At 43.2% G+C, this 19022-nt stretch overlaps 1 protein-coding gene across 2 annotated transcripts in view; it reads left to right on the forward strand.

The window, feature by feature from the left end:
- COL24A1 (collagen type XXIV alpha 1 chain) overlaps nt 1-19022 on the forward strand; it is a 322172-nt gene that overhangs the window by 153109 nt on the left and 150041 nt on the right. For both annotated transcript variants that reach the window (XM_073643550.1, XM_073643551.1), the window contains exons 9-12: nt 218-271; nt 6797-6841; nt 10043-10096; nt 10258-10302. In XM_073643550.1, coding sequence (XP_073499651.1) covers nt 218-271; nt 6797-6841; nt 10043-10096; nt 10258-10302 — 198 coding nt within the window. The remainder of the gene's footprint in view (nt 1-217; nt 272-6796; nt 6842-10042; nt 10097-10257; nt 10303-19022) is intronic.

Genomic DNA, 19022 nt, shown 5'->3' on the forward strand with positions numbered 1-19022 from the left:
ATGTTAATCAGGGCTTTATTAGGATGTAATTAGAAGCACAGTGTATAAAATGGATACACTGAAAGGAGCAAGTGTTCCCACATGTAACAAGACTGTAGTAACTGTTCATATTGCAACATGGCGTTTCCTTTCCAGGTGTCTGCTGGATATTACACACAAAGCGAATCCATTGTTACTCATTAATGGTAATTGTGTTTTTCTTCTATACTTCTTCTAGGGCATTCCTGGGCTGGATGGCAACGCAGGGGCACACGGTTTCCCTGGCAGGCAGGTGCAGTAACTGTGCTTAACCGTTATGGGCTGAGTATGAACAGCCATACAGTGTAACAAATGACAGCGTTGTAATAGTTAAATATGACTTTTACATGAGATGAGCGCAAAATGAGAAACCGAGGCAAAAATCTTATTTACAAAGTGTTGGAGAGCCGTGAACGTATGTAGGTAGGGTTGTGTGATTTTGTATATATGACTTGTAGCGCAGGGCAATTATTCAGATGCTCTTGTTACATATACAGTCATGGCCAAAAGTTTTGAGAATAACACCAAAATTATATTTTCACATGATCTGCTGGCCTCTGGTTTTTATTAGTGTTTGTCTGATGTTTATATCACATACAGAAATATAATTGCAATCATATTATGAGTAGTGTTGAGCGATACCTTCCGATATCAGGAAATATCGTATCGGATTGGATCGGCCGATACCCAAAAAGTATCGGATATCGCCGATTCCGATACCGGAAACCAATGCAAGTCAATGGGACACAAATATCGGAATGAAAATAAACCCTTTCTTTCCTTGTAGGTTAATTCTACATGAAGTAAAACAACTAAGAATAATGTAGAATGACATGAAAAGCCGGCAATTCATCAGCGGCATTCACCGGTACCCGACAATTTACAACAGAAAGAATAGAGCTTCACACATAGATTAGGTAGATAGAACCATGTCAGTCACATATATATGAAGTACAGTGACAGTGCTGCTTACTGTACTTGTCATTTAGTGTAAAGGATTTATTTAAAAAAAAATATTAGTGTTTTCGTGCACCGTCTCTTTAAGAAAGCCGGCCGGCAATTCAGCATCTGTACCTGACAATTTAGAATAGAAAGAATAGAGAATCATACATAGATTAGATAGATAGAAACATGTCAGTCACATATATATGAAGTACAGTGACAGTTGATTACTGTACTTGTCATTTAGTGTTAAAATAAAGGATTTATTTAAAAAAAAATTGGCGTGGGGTTCCCCTTAATTTTTGGCTCTAGCGGAGGTTAAGCAGACAGCTGGGGCAAATGTTTGAAGCCTGGGAAGGGGGTAATACCCACGGAGCTTCCCAGGCAACTAATATCAGCCCCCAGCTGAATACCTAGCCTTTACTAGCTATTAAAATGGGGGAACCCCCCCAAAAAAATAACGTGGGGTCCCCCCTAATTTAATAGCTAGCAAAGGCTAGGCAGACAGCTGGGGGCTGATTTTAATAGCCCAGGAAGGGTGCCATGAATATTGGCCCCCTCCCAGGCTAGAAACACCAGCCGTCAGCCGCCCCAGAAATGGCGCATCCATAGGATGCGCCAATTCTGGCACTTAGCCTCGCTCTTCCCACTGCCCTGTAGCGGTGGCAGTGGGGTAATAGGGCTGGGGTTGATGTCAGCTTATAATGCCAGATGACATCAAACCCAGGTTAGTAATGGAGAGGCGTCTATAAGACACCCCCATTACTAACCCCATAGTCAAAGTTAAAGAAAAACACAAACACCCAGAATAAAGTCCTTTAATTGAAATAAACACACAATTCTTTATTGTTCTAAATTAAACCATACTTACCATCACGCCCATTCCAGCTGAAGCCAACGATCTCCTGCAATAAAAGAAAAATAATAAAGCAACATCATCCTTACCTTTCCATGGTTCCCAGGACAGCTCCAGCTCTGCTACATCGAGATGCAGTCAAGCATGAACTCACATGAACCCTCTGAGGGCACCGCGGCTACTTCAAATTAACAGCTGATCGGCATCAGCTGATACCTCAGCTGTTCATTTGAAATAACCGGCGGGAAAGCGCAGCACAGAACGGGAAAGCCGGCGGTGAAGTCTTTTCACTGCCGGCTTCCCCGCCCGGGTCCTTCGCTCCTTGGTGCTGCGCTCCCCGCCCGGTCCTAATTTACGATTGGGATTGGAGGTGGCGAGGGGAGCGGAGGATCGGGGTGGGAGGCTGCGGGGAAGCAGTATGGGGCTGTGTGATTGTTTAAAAGCCGGCGGCTTTTTACAGCGCGCCGGCTTTTAAACAATCAGGAGAATTCTCCCCCGCTGGGATGGCATTCTGATGACAGGCTGGATCTCAGCTGAGCTCTGCCATCCAGCTTGTCATCCTTCACAGACACTGCAGAGCGCAGGCATTATGGGAACTTCCGATTCCGGTATTCGATATTGTAAAAGTATCGGAATTAAGTATCGGAATTCCGATACCGCGAATATCGGCCGATACCCGATATTACAGTATCGGAATGCTCAACACTAATTATGAGTACCAATAGGTTATATTGACAGTTAGAATGAGTTAATGCAGCAAGTCAATATTTGCAGTGTTGCCCCTTCTTCTTCAAGACCTCTGTAATTCTCCCTGGCATGCTCTCAATCAACTTTTGGACCAAATCCTGACTGATAGCAGTCCATTCTTGCATAATCAATGCTTGCATTTTGCCAGAATTAGTTGGTTTTTGTTTGTCCACCCGTCTCTTGATGATTGACCACAAGTTCTCAATGGGATTAAGATCTGGGGAGTTTCCAGGCCATGGACCCAAAATCTCTATGTTTTGTTCCATGAGCCATTTAGTTATCACCTTTGCTTTATGGCAAGGTGCTCCATCATGCTGGAAAAGGCATTGTTGGGCGCCAAACTGCTCTTGGACGGTTGGGAGAAGTTGCTCTTGGAGGACATTCTGGTACCATTCTTTATTCATGGCTGTGTTTTTAGGCAAGACTGTGAGTGAGCTGATTCCCTTGGCTGAGAAGCAACCCCACACATGAATGGTTTCAGGATGCTTTACAGTTGGCATGAGACAAGACTGGTGGTAGTGTAGCGCCCCGAGGGCTCGGCCGCTACAGGGGTATTGCACCTCAGACCAGAGGTGTGATATTCCACTCCCGGGTAAGGATGGAGTATGGACCAGGGCTCAGTTAGCTGCATACAGCACACACACCCCATTTCCGAGGGACAGCTCAACGGTGCTCCCACTAGACAGAAGTGCAGGCACGACCGACTATGTCCCTGCCTGGAGTGGGGAGGGGGGTGGAACACCCAGTGCTGTAGGAGCAGATAGGGGTTGGTTCCTGAGCGTAGGAAGGAGCTCATTGGTTGCTGGTCAACTGGGCTCATGGTCAGAGGGAGGTATAAAAGGTGGGCACCATCTTAGATCTAGGTTCTGTCCAGAGAGGAGAAGACAGGGAGTAGAGGCTCTGTAGGAGCTCTACTCCAGAAGGGCCTAGTGAGAGGCCGAGGAGGAGGTGAAGGGGAGCTGAGATTTTGGCTCTTCTCAGCTCCAAGAGAAAGGAACAGAAAGGAACAGAAACAGAAAGGAACTGCAAAGAAAGAGAGTAAGAAACAGAAGGGCTCAGGAACAAGAAGGTGGAAGGGACCCTAAGAACCCACGAGAATCCAGGATGAAGGGTCAGGCAGATTAAGGGTACCGGATCCCAAGTTGGTGGAGGAGAAACTACCCTCAGCCAAAGACCGGTCGTCGTGATCATTTATTGGTGCGACACCTCATCAAACCTGCTAGGAAGGCACCATATAGGACAGCGGAGGACGGGGCCCACGTTTACCCGCACAAGTCCGCGGCAGCTGGACAAAAGTGGGTCACTGGTGAAGCAGGCCAGAGAAAGGATTAAAGGGGGTCCTGTGCCATGCTCCTGAACTGCCTGGGAGTTGACCGAGCCCCTCACCTGGTGGACGCAGCATGGCTCGGGCAGTCATTCCCTGCAGAAGTGACTTGGATATTAACCGTGAGTAAAGACCCTGGACTGCAGTACGTTGTCTGTGTGCTTTTTCGCTCCTCCGGCACTACCGGTACTGGGACTCTCACCACCATCACTCCCACCATCCACTACACTGCCCTGGGGCCGTTCTCTTCCCGTGGGGAGTCACACCATCCCAGCTGCATTCATCATCAGCCCCAGCGGACTGCCTTGCAGCGGCGGTTCCTAATAACCGCAATTCACGGGTGGCGTAGTCGGACATTATCTGAAGCACGTAGCAGACTACCATTGGTCTGACCACCCTGAGCCGCGGGACCGGGCCGCCACTACTACCCCCATCGTTCCCCTATTGCCCGGATCCGCGTGCCCCACGGCCCAGGGGGCGAGTCAGTAGCGCTCACCTCTTCTTCTCTGAATAAGCTGTTTTCCAGATGTCCCAAACAATCGAAAAGGGGATTCATCAGAGAAAATGACTTTGCCTCAGTCCTCAGCAGTCCACTCCCTGTACCTTTTGCAGAATATCAGTCGGTCCCTGATGTTTTTTCTGGAGAGAAGTGGCTTCTTTGCTGCCCTCCTTGAAACCAGCCCTTGCTCAAAGAGTCTCCGCCTCACAGTGCGTGCAGAAGCACTCACACCAGCCTGCTGCCATTCCTGAGCAAGCTCGGCACTGCTGGTAGTCCGATCCCGCAGCTGAAACAGTTTTAAGATACGGTCCTGGCGCTTGCTGGTCTTTCTTGGCCGCCCTGGAGCCTTTTTAACAACAATGGAAGCTCTCTCCTTGAAGTTCTTGATGATGCGATAGATTGTTGACTGAGGTGCAATCTTTGTAGCTGCGATACTCTTCCCTGTTAGGCCATTTTTGTGCAGTGCAATGATGGCTGCACGTGTTTCTTTAGAGATAACCATGGTTAACTGAAGAGAAACAATGATACCAAGAACCAGCCTCCTTTTAAAGTGTCCAGTGATGTCATTCTTACTTAGTCATGACTGATTGATCGCCAGCCCTGTCCTCATCAACACCCACACCTGTGTTAATGGATCAATCACTAAAACGATGTTAGCTGCTCCTTTTAAGGCAGGACTGCAATGATGTTGAAATGTGTTTTGGGGGTTAAAGTTCATTTTCTGGGCAAATATTGACTTTGCAAGTACAGTAATTGCTGTTAAGCTGATCACTCTTTGACATTCAGGAGTATATGCAAATTGCCATCACAAAAAATGAAGCAGTAAACTTTGGAAAAATTACTATTTGTCTCATTCTCAATACTTTTGGCCATGACTGTAGATTTCGATTTGCACGCAAGTCGCCTTACACAAATATTTTGCAACTTTTCAAAGCTTTTTATGCCAGAATTCTAGTTCTAAAGCTAAAAGGTTGCATAATATTCCAGTATACAATGCGTAAAGGCGATGTCCAGGGCTTAGTATACAATGCTTAAAGGGGATGTTTATTACTTAGTATACAGTGCTTAAAAGGGATGTCCAGGACTTAGTATAAAATGCGTAAAGGGGATGTTCAGGGCTTAGTATACAATGCTTAAAGGGGATGTCCAGGACTTAGTATACAATGCTTAAAGGGAATGTCCAGGGCTTAGTATACAATGCGTAAAGGGGATGTCCAGGACTTGGTATACCATGCGTAAAGGGGATGTCCAGGACTTAGTATACCATGCGTAAAGGGGATGTCCAGGACTTAGTATACCATGCGTAAAGGGGATGTCCAGGACTTAGTATACAATGCTTAAAGGGGATGTCCAGGACTTAGTATACAATGCGTAAAGGGGATGTTCAGGGCTTAGTATACAATGCTTAAAGGGGATGTCCAGGACTTAGTATACAATGCGTAAAGGGGATGTCCAGGACTTAGTATACAATGCGTATAGGGGATGTTCAGGGCTTAGTATACAATGCGTAAAGGGGATGTTCAGGGCTTAGTATACAATGCTTAAAGGGGATGTCCAGGACTTAGTATACATTGCATAAACGGGATGTCCAGGACTTAGTATACAATGCTTAAAGGGAATGTCCTGGACTTAGTATACAATGCATAAAGGGGATGTCCTGGACTTAGTATACAATGCATACAGGGGATGTCCTGGACTTAGTATACAATGCTTAAAGGTGATGTCCAGGACTTAGTATACAATGCTTAAAGGGAATGTCCTGGACTTATTCACCAACATCTGATGACTGGGGATCCGACACCCTTACTAATCAGCTGTTTGCGGTTTCCACTGAGGCTGTATGTTCACAGTGTATAGCGGCAGTACAGCACAGTGCCATGAGTGGTCATTCTTGGGTACTGCAGCTCAGCTCATATTCACTTCAATAAGAACTAAACTGCAGTACCCAGGAGCCACCACTACACTGTGCATGGAGCTGTGGTGTGTACATCCGCCCACAGCGGGAGCTGCGGCAGCTGATCAGTAGGGGCTCCGGGTGTGAAACCTTTACTGATCTGATATTGATTATCCTATCCATATAAGTCCCAGACATCCCCTTTAAGCTTTTTTTATGTAACCCCTCTAATACGATATCTAGCAGGTGTTCTTTAGATACATTTATGACAATCACTTTCTTCCTATAAGATACAAACTTCCAATTAATAAAACGTGTGGGAGTTTCTCACTCTGGAAGTTTTCCACATTAGATAACCCCGACCGACGCGACTTTGCGCGGGCAGAGTAACTAATACTGATGAGTCTATTTGTGGGTTAGTGGTTTTCACTAGAGGCAACATACTCATTGTATACATGAGAGAATAACACAACTGTCTCCATAGGAAGCTCTGACATACTGTATCTTTTATAACAGGGCTTAGCAGGACCAGAAGGAATCCCAGGCCCTAAAGGGATTGGAGTAAGTTGCTGCATTTTTTGGCATGTGTGAAGTGTTGAGATGTAATGATCATGTGTGATGCCTGGTGACTGATAACTACAGAACGGTGACTTAAGTAAATGTCAGAAAGAAGGGAATATCTCCATTCAAATACCTATGATTTTTAATGGGAAATTAGACAGGAGGAAGGGGATTGATACGTGCTTCAAAGAAAAACCCATCTCGAATGTGAAAAAACAAAGATTTAAAAAAAAAAAAAACAGAAAAAAATGTTCTGCCTGGGGCACGTTTTGGATGTAAAAAGCCGACGAAAGATTCAGAAGGTTATGTTCAAAAAATCATATGTGTGTCTTCAACCAGTTGATCGCATGCAACACATTTTCTAGTCTTGTCCACCGTCCATTTCGAGATCATGAAAAATAGCAAACAGGTCCTATGAGAAATGTCAGGATCACTGGTACTCAGATCATCAGAATACTGGCTGCAGATAGGTCAGCAACTAGATTCTCCATGGCGCGTCAGGTCATTGCTAGAAAAGATCAAGATAAAGTAGCAATATAGGTTTAGGGAATTGCAGTTTATATAAATATTTAAAGGGGCTCCACAGTTGGAGTGTCATATTAAGGCCACGGTCACATTAGCGTATAGCATCCGATGCGACACTCAGCTCAAAATGTGCTGCGAGCGTGAACCGAGCATCAGTGCAATGTGCTCCGATCCTCTCGCATGAGAGAATCACAGCACAGGTGCGGAGGAGACGGAGAAAGTAATTTCTCCATCTCCTCCATTGCTGGCATCTGTGGTAATCGCACTGCACTCGGATGACATATTTCACCCGCACCCATAGACTCGTATGAGTGAGTGCGATCTGATTCTCGGATGCAATCGCAGTACGCTGCGACTATTCTTTCATGCCGAATCGGCATGAGAAAATAATCGCAGATCTGAGCTGCCCCATAGATTAACATTGGGCCCAGCGCTATTTATTTATTTTACACACTTATATAGCGCCATTAATTCCACAGCACTTCACAGACATTATGGGCACTGTCCCCATCGGGGCTCACAATCTAAATACCCAATCAGTATGTCTTTGGAGGGTGGGAAGAATCCGGAGAACCTGGAGGAAACCCACGCAAACACGGGGAGAACATACAAACTCCTTGCAGATGTTGTCCTTAGTGGGATTTGAGCCCAGGACCCCAGTGCTGCAAGGCTACAGTGCTAACCACTGAGCCACCGTGCAGTGCTAACCACTGAGTCACCGTGCTGCTCAATGCTATGCGATGTTTTATCACATTGCACTTGGCCGTGTTATACGCTCATGTGACTCCAGCCTAATTGCAATAGTAAAGAATATTCTCATCCAGAATGGACCATCACCGGGCATTCGACCCCCAACAATTCTATTTCAGGGCTACTTTTCCTTCAGAGTGTTTTTTTTGTTTCTCCTGAAGCATGGGAGCACTGTTAAATGATGGCATATTGTAGTCCTATGCCATGACTGAGGCTAAATTCAGATTAAAGCTGAACTTTGCAGACCAGTCATGTCCACAAATTGCGGATGTATTTGGCTCCGCGTGCTTATCCGCATGGCGAACAGGTGCAACAGCTACCAACTATTTCGTAAATCGGACCAGACTAGCGCATGTTGTGAATTTTTTTTCCCTTGAACCTGAGGTCAGTGTGGAAAGTTGCCCATGTGCACTAGTATATAGGCTAACATTGGTCCATGTGCTGTCCTTTTGCAGTAACTTGGGCACACGGACAGCACCCAGACCACAAATACTTTCATGTGGACTTAGGTTCAGACTGGCGTATTTGACAGTCCGTATACAAACCGCAATACCTGGACTGACCGCCGGTCTCCCAACCAAACTTGAAGTCTCATATGAAGCCTATGAAGCTGTAAGTTCGGGTCGAAAGTCCTTCGGTCAGTTCAGGTATTGTGGTCTGTATAAGGACTTTGCAATATAGTCATCTAAACCCAGGGTTACTGAGATCGGAATTCAGGACTGGCCACGCAAGGACCAGGGACTATGGGTTCAGGACTGGCCACACAAGGACGAGGGACTTCAGGTTCAGGACACTGGCCACACCAGGACCAAGGGACCTCACAACTCACCAGTAGAACACCACACTACCTAATGACTTAATGTTGTTTCGGCCCCTCCCTATTTGGCAGGGTGTCTTTTAAACAAGGTGCCTCCAGCTATTGGCTGAGGGAATCTTAGCAGGTGCATACGCTGGCCCTCTAAGAACAGGACAACCGGGAATTAGACCAGGAAGCAGGGAGGTAACGCAGCCGCTATCTGCTTTTAAGGTCTCCTTGGGCCCCCCTAGCTAATGGGGACACTTTTTTATGTTCACCCCTATCTCTTAGTCCATTCACCAGTCTTTATATGATCTAACAATACGTCAAAGGAACACGGACCCTTGGAGATGTCACTGGATCTTGGTGAATCTCCTACATTCCCGTCACTTTAAAATAGGTATAAGTGGCAGGTGACAGGTGTACTTTAATTTACATTTGATCTTATATCATAAATATCAACTGATAGTCATCTCTTTAGTTAGAAGGGAGACCTATAAGTCACCGAGCAGACACAGACGGGAACACATGAAGAACCTCAACCTTGCTGACTAATCTCCAGTCCAATGAATTAATCACGGTTACACGTCGCACTTTGCCACCCTTACGACACAAGTGAGTTGTCAATCACCGGATTAGTTAACACTACACGAAGAACGGAAACCTGAGCAAGTTATGGCAGCCCTGGATTCTGCATGTACAAACACAACAATCACATCGTGGACGGAGAAGGATTATTCTCCATCGAGAGGCTTAGTAACATATTTGTATGGGGGGGAAGTTGTCTACAAGTGACGATTAACATTTCATATCTGCCCCGAGCTTGGCAGCTTCGAAAACCACAGTAGACATTACCGGGTGAAATAATTATATTTATGACATATCTCCTGTATGAATGATACACATTTAACAAGTCCACTCTCCCAGCAGATGTTTCTTTCTATACCTCCAGGATATTTTCATGCATGACTTGTGTATTCCATTCTGTATTTTCCAGTAGAGTTTTGACATACTCAAGGTTGTCAACCCTCGAAGACGTGGAGTTGTTTTAGTGGATCCATGATAGTAGACTGTGTAATATTTGTATGTTTAAGCTTGTAATATAAAAAGAAATTCTGTATTTATTTTAGGGCTTTATTGGAATACCTGGGGTGCCAGGACCTCCCGGATCTGAAGGCGAACGAGTACGTTTGTTCTATTCTTATCTAAAGTGCAATGAAATACATGAGCGCTAAACAGGTGCTCGGTATGCTGTCTCCGAATTTTACACTTATTTTTAAAACCAGTGAAAAAAATAAAAAAAATGTAATTTTTATTTTAATGTAATTTTTGTTCTTCCTCTTAGGGTATGCCAGGGCCAGCTGGAAAGAAAGGACCCAAAGGTGGGACGGTAAGTTATCTTCAATAACGTTTGCTGTATAGGGTCTTTGCGGAAAAAATGTCAACCTAACCCATGTAAACCCAACAAATGAACCTACATAAGGCTTGGATCACATTATGTAAATAATCTCTGCTAAGAAATCTGTTAGGGGTTAACATGTTTATACCGGGAAACAGTATTCAGACGTGCCCCTCCATTCACTCTAATGAGCTAAACAGAGTCCTAAAGTTGAAACTTGAATTCGATTAAACTTTTCCAATGGTGAATGTTTCTTTTTGTGGAAAACAAATGCGTTCGCAGTAGATGCAGATTACGCTGTTGCGTCCTACAGATTAGACAAAAACCGCCAGAAAGGAGGTCCAACGTTTCACATTTTGGACTCTCTTAACAGGATACCCCAAAGGGGCACATCTGAATGTTATTTTTGTGTATAAAGATATAAACCCCGTCAGAGATCTTAGTAGAGGGTATTTACATAAGGCCTGATCCAGAAGACCATGTTTCACTTACATATTCTGTTTTTTGTCACAAATAGAAGGTCTACCCTTTATAGTCTAAGGGGCTAATCAGTTGTCCGTGTTTTCTGAGGACCTAGTGCCTGACAGAAAATGGAGCCGTTGGCATCCACTTTTGATTCAAATGATGCATCAAACTCACCTATTCAAATCAATGGGCACATAAAAATTAAAACCTGACAGCACACGGGTGCCATCTTTGTGTCTTCCCAGTGCTATCTGGGTAGGAGAGGTTTTAAAGTTTATATATTTTGCAAACAAGAAAAATGGAACGTCACACAGAATGTTAAAATGGACACACGGACCAAAAATGAATCTGATCCCATACAATGATGTAAAATGGTCATATGCAAAAAAAGAACACAGACATCCGAATGAGGTCTAATGGGAACTCCATGAAGAAACTAGGAGAGAGTGATCCAGCGTGGAAGACAATAATCCAGATAAGCAAAACTTAACATGTAATATGATGATTAAAAGCTCCAGATATGGAATTGGCAATGGTGCAAGAGAGGTACTAGTACCAAGCAGGACCTACGTGTTTCGGCTGAACATCTTAATCCTGGTCAGACCATGAGTAAGGCGTTCAGCCAAAACGTGTACGTCCTGATCATGATTAAGGCATTCAGCCAAAATGCGTAGGTCCTGACCATGAGTGAGGTGTTCAGCCAAAACGCAAAGGTCCTGACCATGAGTAAGGCGTTCAGCCAAAACGCGTAGGTCCTGACCATAAGTAAGGTGTTCAGCCGAAACGCATAGGTCCTTCTACTAGTACCCCTCTTGCACCATTGCCAATTCCATATCTAGAGCTTTTAATTGTCATATAAAATGTTACGTTTTACTTATTTGGGTTATTGTCTTCCACGCTGGATCACCCTCTCCTAGTTTCTTCATGATAAAGCAGTTGCTTTGACTTGATCCGTGCGAGGTTCTTGCAGCTCCGGACATACAACGCCCAGTTTGGTGAGCAGAATTTTATTTTTTTTTTCTCATTACTGTGAACCCCGTCTTAAACATGCAGATTTTGCAATGTATTTGACGCAGATTTTGCACTGAAATCCAAAGCAGATTTTTTTTGTCTGTACCCTTAGTCTAATGACTAGCTTGGTATGCAGAACATGTATTTTGTGCTCACACTCTTTTACAAAATGAGCCCTTGGGAGTTAAAACTTTACTATTGAGAATTAATTTCACACAGTCAGACACTTGGCTGGGACAATAAGAAGATTTAGTTTGTAAATGTTGCAACTTGGCGAAGTTCAGAGACTTTATAATACCATATGTTTACTATGCCGCTGGCGTCCTGCGCTCAGCTCTATAAATGGGGCCAAGTGATGTCATACAAAGCATACATGGGCCTTACTGCTCTAAATAGGTGGTGTAACGCATGGTAAAACAACTCCGAGGTGTAATGAAATTGGAACCCAACCAATTGCAGCGCTTTCCTGATCCCCGTAACTGTATAACGTGTTTAGGAAGCACATAAGCTGTAAATGGTCTCCTTGGTGGATGGACTATTATGGGATTCAGAAAGTCTGCCACTGAAGCAATAACATTTTTTTTTTTTTTTTACAATATTCATTTTGAATTTCCGGAAAAATGTGTTTTCCCTGGCGCAAAAATATGAGAAATTAATTTTTATTTGAAAATAATTATGTTAAATCTACAGCCTGTACAGAATATATTTTGAGAGTGAAATAATAGTGTGTAACCGTGGGGCATATACATAATTTATTGCATTAATATTGCCGAAATTTGAAACCAATTACAGGCTATGTGCACACCATGTCTTTTAAGAAAAGAAAAGAAAAGAAGACCCTTCAGCAAACTGTTTTTTTTTTTTATTTATCCTAAATAGTCTTTTGTGTCGTTTTTTTTTACAGTCGTTTCCTGAGCGTTTTTCCAACGGTTGTTTTTTTTGTGGGTTTTCCCATGGTTTTTGTGAAGTCTTTTTTTTTTACTGTTTTCCGTTTATTTCTTTCACTCCGTTGAATAATGAAGAAACTGTTAGTTTTTTATTAAGCAAAAACTATAGCAAAATGCTCCAAAAGACGTCTAAACTACTGCAATGCCCTGTACATGGGGTAAGCAACATAGCTAATCAGAAGAACTATACTACATTTTTCTAATTGGAGGTATTTGCTAATATTATTATTATTACATCTACTACATATTGGGATAGGATCTTGGAGAAGGGAATACCCCATTAAGCCAAAATCAGAAGTTGATCCTACAGAGAAAGAAAGTATAATAAAAGATTCATAGCGCTTTTGGGTTTTTGAGCCACTTCTGATTATAGCTTAAAATTACTGATGAAATACTTCCCATAAATACTGATGTCTGAATTAGAGCTAATGCAATTTTGTGTCCGTAAAAATTACGAAATTAACCAATAAGGTAAACAATGTAAAGAAAAAAAAAAGCTCAATATGGCAGAATTGCAGTTTTTCAACCACCCAACTTCCATTCAAAAAATGCAATAAAAAGAGATCAAAATATCTTTTGTACCCAAAAATGGTACCAATAAAAATTACAGCGCTGTATTCAAAAAACAAACTCTCACACAGCACCAATGTAAAAATGTTAAAAAGAAAACCATGGGCCTCAGAAAATGGCGACATAAACAAAATCTTGAAAAAAGTTTGGAATTTTTTAAAAGCAGTAAAATAAAAAAAAAAAAACGTATAAGTTCGGTATTTCTGTAATCGTACTGACCTGGAGAACTACCAGATCATTTTTACCATACAATCAACAACGTAAAACCCCAAAAACCAATAGAGGAATTGCAGGGATTTTTTTGCACCATTTCACTCTACTTGGATTTTTTTTCACAATTTTACCACATTATATGGTAAAATAAATGCTGCCATTCACAACTACTGCTCGTCCTGCAAAAAAACAAACCTGCAAATGGCTATTGAGATGGAAAATTAAAAAAAGTGATGGCTCATGGAAAAAGAGGAAGAATAAACAAATGTGGGGGAAAAAATGGCTGCTTCCTTAAGGGGTTTATGGATTAAAGGGAACCTGTTATGTAAAGAAACACTATTAACCTGCAGATATGGGGTTAGTCTGCAGGTTAATAGCATTTTGAAGCTGCCCGACACCTTACTGAGAGCCCCACTGCAGGAAGGAAATTAACTTTATTCCTCCCAGCAGCCTTGGGCTGTCAGTCATAGGGGTGTGGCCTATGACTGTCACCCCGAGGCTGCTGGGAGAAATAAAGTTCATTTCCTCCCTGCAGTGGGGCTCTTAGTCATAGAGGTGCGGCCGGCATGGCTTTAGTCACAGATAGTATATAGTGAGTGGCAGCTGTAACCGAGTCCCCGTGCTGACTTACAGCTGCCTCAGCATTAGAGCCGGCTGTCAGTCAGTGCCGGGGGTGCGGTTACAGCCACCGCTCACTATGTACTAACTGTGACTGAAGCCGTACCCCTATGACTGAAAACCTGAGGCTGCCGGGAAGAATAAAATTAATTTCCTCCTGGCAGCGGGGCTCTCAGAGCATTTTTTTTACATGACCGGTTCCCTTTAAAGCTGTGATGCGATTGCTTGATATGGACAAAACTTTATCAAAAACAGTCTAAAAGAAGGCACCTTGAGTGTGTTTTTGGGGGGTCCCTGGCATTTCTTCCAAAGCCCCATGCTCTAATTGTATTTTTTAAAGCATTTTTCTATATGGTTCTGTACAGAAATGAAATGTATGTAAAAAAAAACATGTATAAAAATATCATAAACAATATAAAAATCAGTGTTTTTTACAAGCAAAAAAGATGCAAAAAAAAAAACCTCCATGTGAAAGAAGGAAAACTTCATGTCTTGTTGAGCCTACTTTGGGGAATATAGTGACTCGTCGGCTTCGTATCCCGCGTCCCTCCTCTTTGCTATCTGATCCCAAGTGCATCAGGTTTTATTGATTGATCTGTGATAAATGGAGGCTTGCACTTGTCCATATCGCGTCTTCAGACTGTAAGAAAATCCTCCGGTTCTTTCAGCCAAATAAATGGCCACTGCGTAATTGTATACCAAGAGGTCAGAGCAACGGAGCAAAAAGAGGGACAACTATGGGGCAAGGAGAAACGCTGCTGATCTACTGGCTTTACAGGTCAGATGTTCCCAGGGTGACAAGGATTTCTTACCTGGCACAAGTTATTGGATGATTTGTGGAAACCCGTATTCCATCAGTAATGCCGTTTTGCTGGCGCAGAACCCAAGTGTCTGCTTTGAGTCTATATAACTGGATGATCTTCAAAACACTGCTCCTCTTCTGTAATTTGTGGTAAGTGTAGTGTTCAGTACCCCATGGGCATTTTGGCAAGACAGATAGCTATGCTTGATAAGTTTATAAATAATCTAATTACTTATTGGATTCTTCCTCCTCATATGGCTGACACTCTGAATAGGTCTCCGTCTCTGCCCGGGACTCCTACAAGCCACATCTGCAATGGTAGCAGGGTCTCTGATCACCACTTCACTGCTACTTATAAAGTGAAAATACCTAACCTTAGCATTGTCTGGAAAAGTGTTTTCAATAGTTTCAAGTATTTCTTTCACCAAGAAATAAGATCCTAAGTAAACAGAGCAACAGTGTCCAATTATTGGCCATTGGGTCCCATGGATCTGATGTTTGGCCCCTAGGTGTAGACGGCCGTAGAATCTCTCCAGTGAGACAATCGTGCCTATTATGGAAATGACACTGTGATCAAACTCTGAACAGAGTGTCAGCATAGCGTGATCAGATGAGAGAATCTGTGAGGAGAAGATGGAAAACAAAATTTCTCCATCTTCTCCATTGTGCCATCCGAGTGCAGTCTGATGATTTCCATGCACTCATTTACTTGCATGGCCGAGTGAGATCCGAATATCATATCAAATTCGGACATGCAGTGATTTTTTTTTTTTCTCTCGGACTGATTCGGTCTGTGGAAAAAAACTGACATGTGCACTGCCCCATAGATTAACATTGCTCCAAGTGCGATCCAATGTTTTGTCAGATCACACTCCGACCAAAAATATGGTCGTGTGCACGAGCCTTAAGGGTAGGTGCAGACAACTGTGTATTCTCTCATCCGAGAGAATCGGGTCGATTAAGCTAATCACACTTTGATTAGATTCTGATCAGAGCGTGATCAAAGTGTGATCTGATTTTCTCGGATGTGGGGAAGGTAGAGAAAGAAATGTCTCCATTCTGTGAGGCCGCAGAAATAGGACTGCACACCGATGTCATCCGAGTGCAGTTCAATGTTTTCCACAGACTCCTTGATTTGCATGGCCGAGTGTGATCCAAATATCAGATCAAACTCTGGCATGCAATTTTCCTCGGAGAGACAATATCCAAGAAAAAAATCTGACATGGAGACGAGTGCTATCCGTTAAAACAACGGATAGCACTCGTCCAATTATTATGGTCGCCTGCACAAGCCCTAAGGCAAAGTAATAAAATGCAACTTCATTTTACAGCATAGTTACAAGTAGTGATGAGCACTCGCTAGTTGAGTTTGCCTAGGGTGCTTGGGTATGCACCGAGTATCGCGGGTGCTCGAGTGACAGGTTCAGGGCCCCACAGCCGCGGGTATTGCCTGACAAACACGGGCAATCCCTGCATGTTTTGTAGCGAAACGTGCGGCCGCGGGGACCTGAACACATATCATTCGAGAACCCGCGATACTCAGTGCATACCCGAGCACCCTAGACAAACTGGAGTAATGGCCACTTGCACTAGTTACAAGGAATGTGCGCTCCTCCTGTATGTCAACTGCACAACCCAACCAGCCACACTCTTATGGGTGCACTGTCTCAGAGTAGCACCGTGGAGAGTGAACTGGCCCATGACCAAAGACCTCTGCTATGGCTAATGTCCAGACCCAGAGCAAAGGGAAAGTTGTTGGTGTTTAAGAAACAACCAGTCACACGGGCACCCGGGGTAACGAGGAGGTACAGAATTTTATACCAATCTAGTTCTCCACTGGCTGGCTGCCAATGGACTGTTCAATACATATCTAAAGACTGATAGGAACTTTTACATTCACTTTTAATCTTGTGATTTAGCAAGACGATATGCCTATATTATGTGTGAGCTGCATATATTGAGTAAAGAGCCTCAGTAACTTCAGCAGATCTCCTGTACTGTACAGCTTTAAAAAGTGCACCAGAAAGTACCCGAATACAAACCAAAAAAGTTATTAGCGGTGAGCAGCCTAAGTACTACAGACCAATTTGTCTTTGTCAAAAAAGATAAGATTCCCTGGCGAGATAAGAGCAATCGTAGGGGAAAAATTGGCGATGTTCTTCCAAATATAACACTTCGGGGGCCATTTGTACTGAGGCTATCCCACCCAATCCAGAATTTCCGCTCGTGGGTGGAATTACTACACAAGTCCTTACAAATACAAATTGTGCTAAAAAAAATATATTCATAATTACAAATACAGAACTTGAGTTAGCGGCGCACATGGTTTATATAAAAGCTTCACCTTAGTTCATGAACTCGCCAGTGTGATTCAGACATTCCCAAAAATCAATGATTTGTTTTCACATAAAAGATTTAAGAAGCTATAACTAAGAATGCAGATCTGGGTGTGCCGCACAACAGTAGCGCTTGTAAACCACAGCTGTCCTGTGTCGTCTCGTGAAGCACTTAAAGGACCACTAAGCCTAAAAAGCAAGATGCAGCCATATGGAAAGAGTCTAACCACTGCAGTCATGGCCGTGCTCTCCTAGAGATCCCAATTCCATATATACGAATTCTGAGTTATTATAGTGGTGTTCTCCTCTAACCAGGATCCTCATCTCTTGGCCAGAGCATCTCTCACTCCGATGGACCTGTCCTATGGACAACCTACGATATGAATGGGGAGAAAGTAATACCAAATTTGCTCTCTAGAGTTGATGCAGGGAGACCAAACATTTAAGGGAGATTCATCATGAGAAAAAGTTTTTGAAGTCAGTTTTGCTTTTGGCTACATTTCCTTAATTGTGCCAAATTCATCAAAGTAGTAGAGGAGGACGATATCACGTTGTACGGGTTGCGCTGCGGTTAATGAGAAGCCTTTTGTGTTCCAAAATCGTTCTTTATTGGTCCAACGCGTTTCGGCACTGGATATTTTTAACTTTGATAAAGGCGCTGGTATGACGCCAAAACGCGTTGGTACAATAAAGAACCTTTTTAGAACACAAAAGGCTTCTCATTTATCACAGCGCAACCTGTTCAACGTGATATCGTCCTCCTCTACTATTATACATCTGGAAGAAGATCTTCTGCTCCGGCCAAGTGATGGCATACTCTCACCTTTCACTGGCTCTACCAGGTGATACTGCTCTATGTGTGCGCTTTTGTCCGCCACACAGTTCTCCAAAGTTATCAAAGTGAATCACGATGTTTGGTAAATTTGGCACATCTTTAGATTAGGTACTTCTGTGTAGAGCTGATCTTATACTATTTACACCACCCCCTTCAATGAGGGAGTTTGGACTAGTTCCAATTCATAAATCTGACTTGCACCTTATTTGCGGACTAACCCCTGGCATAAAATAGCAAAAGGTATAAGAAAAATTTACACAAAACATCAAGAAAATTTGCACAAATTACAGTAGATCACTGGGGAGTCACAGTAGGGGGATAGGTTATTGTCAAGGGGTCTTGGACCAAGTGCCTTTTCCATGGTCATGAAAATGAGAATTATAATGCAACCTAAATAGCCAAAACAATGCTTTTGCTAGCCTAATCATTGCCCAGGACTCTATATTCTACGATTGACATAGGTGGGAGGCCAAAAGTCAAACCAGTTAGTAAGTTTAACATAGTTGTCACTTCTTATAAAATCTTTTGGCTATTGTCTGGGGTGATCTCGGACTCAAATAAGAAGCTACAGCATGGACGACTTTCATACTTCAACTCCAAACAGCCCAAATTTCAGCGCCTGCAGGAATATGTTACTTGTTCCTCCCTTGAATCACACTGCTCCGTATACAAATACATAAGTAGGAGTTGGAGGTGAGGTCAGGGCTGTTGGAGTGTGAGAAATGCATTTAGATCATCGGAAACACAATGGAAACAGATAATTTGTGGGCTGAGGCTACATATCGGAGTGCACATCTTGTTTTAATGTTATGGCCCCTGGGAGTATCTGGGATTAACAGCCAAATAGACCAATTGTGTTAAAAATGAAGAAGAAATCGTTTTAAGAACGGGAAACAAAAAAAAAGTAACCTGGT

This window comes from Phyllobates terribilis, unplaced genomic scaffold (genome assembly GCF_046119375.1).
Source record: "Phyllobates terribilis strain yellow unplaced genomic scaffold, ASM4611937v1 Scaffold_8__6_contigs__length_399053987, whole genome shotgun sequence".
NCBI classification, from domain to species: domain Eukaryota; kingdom Metazoa; phylum Chordata; class Amphibia; order Anura; family Dendrobatidae; genus Phyllobates; species Phyllobates terribilis.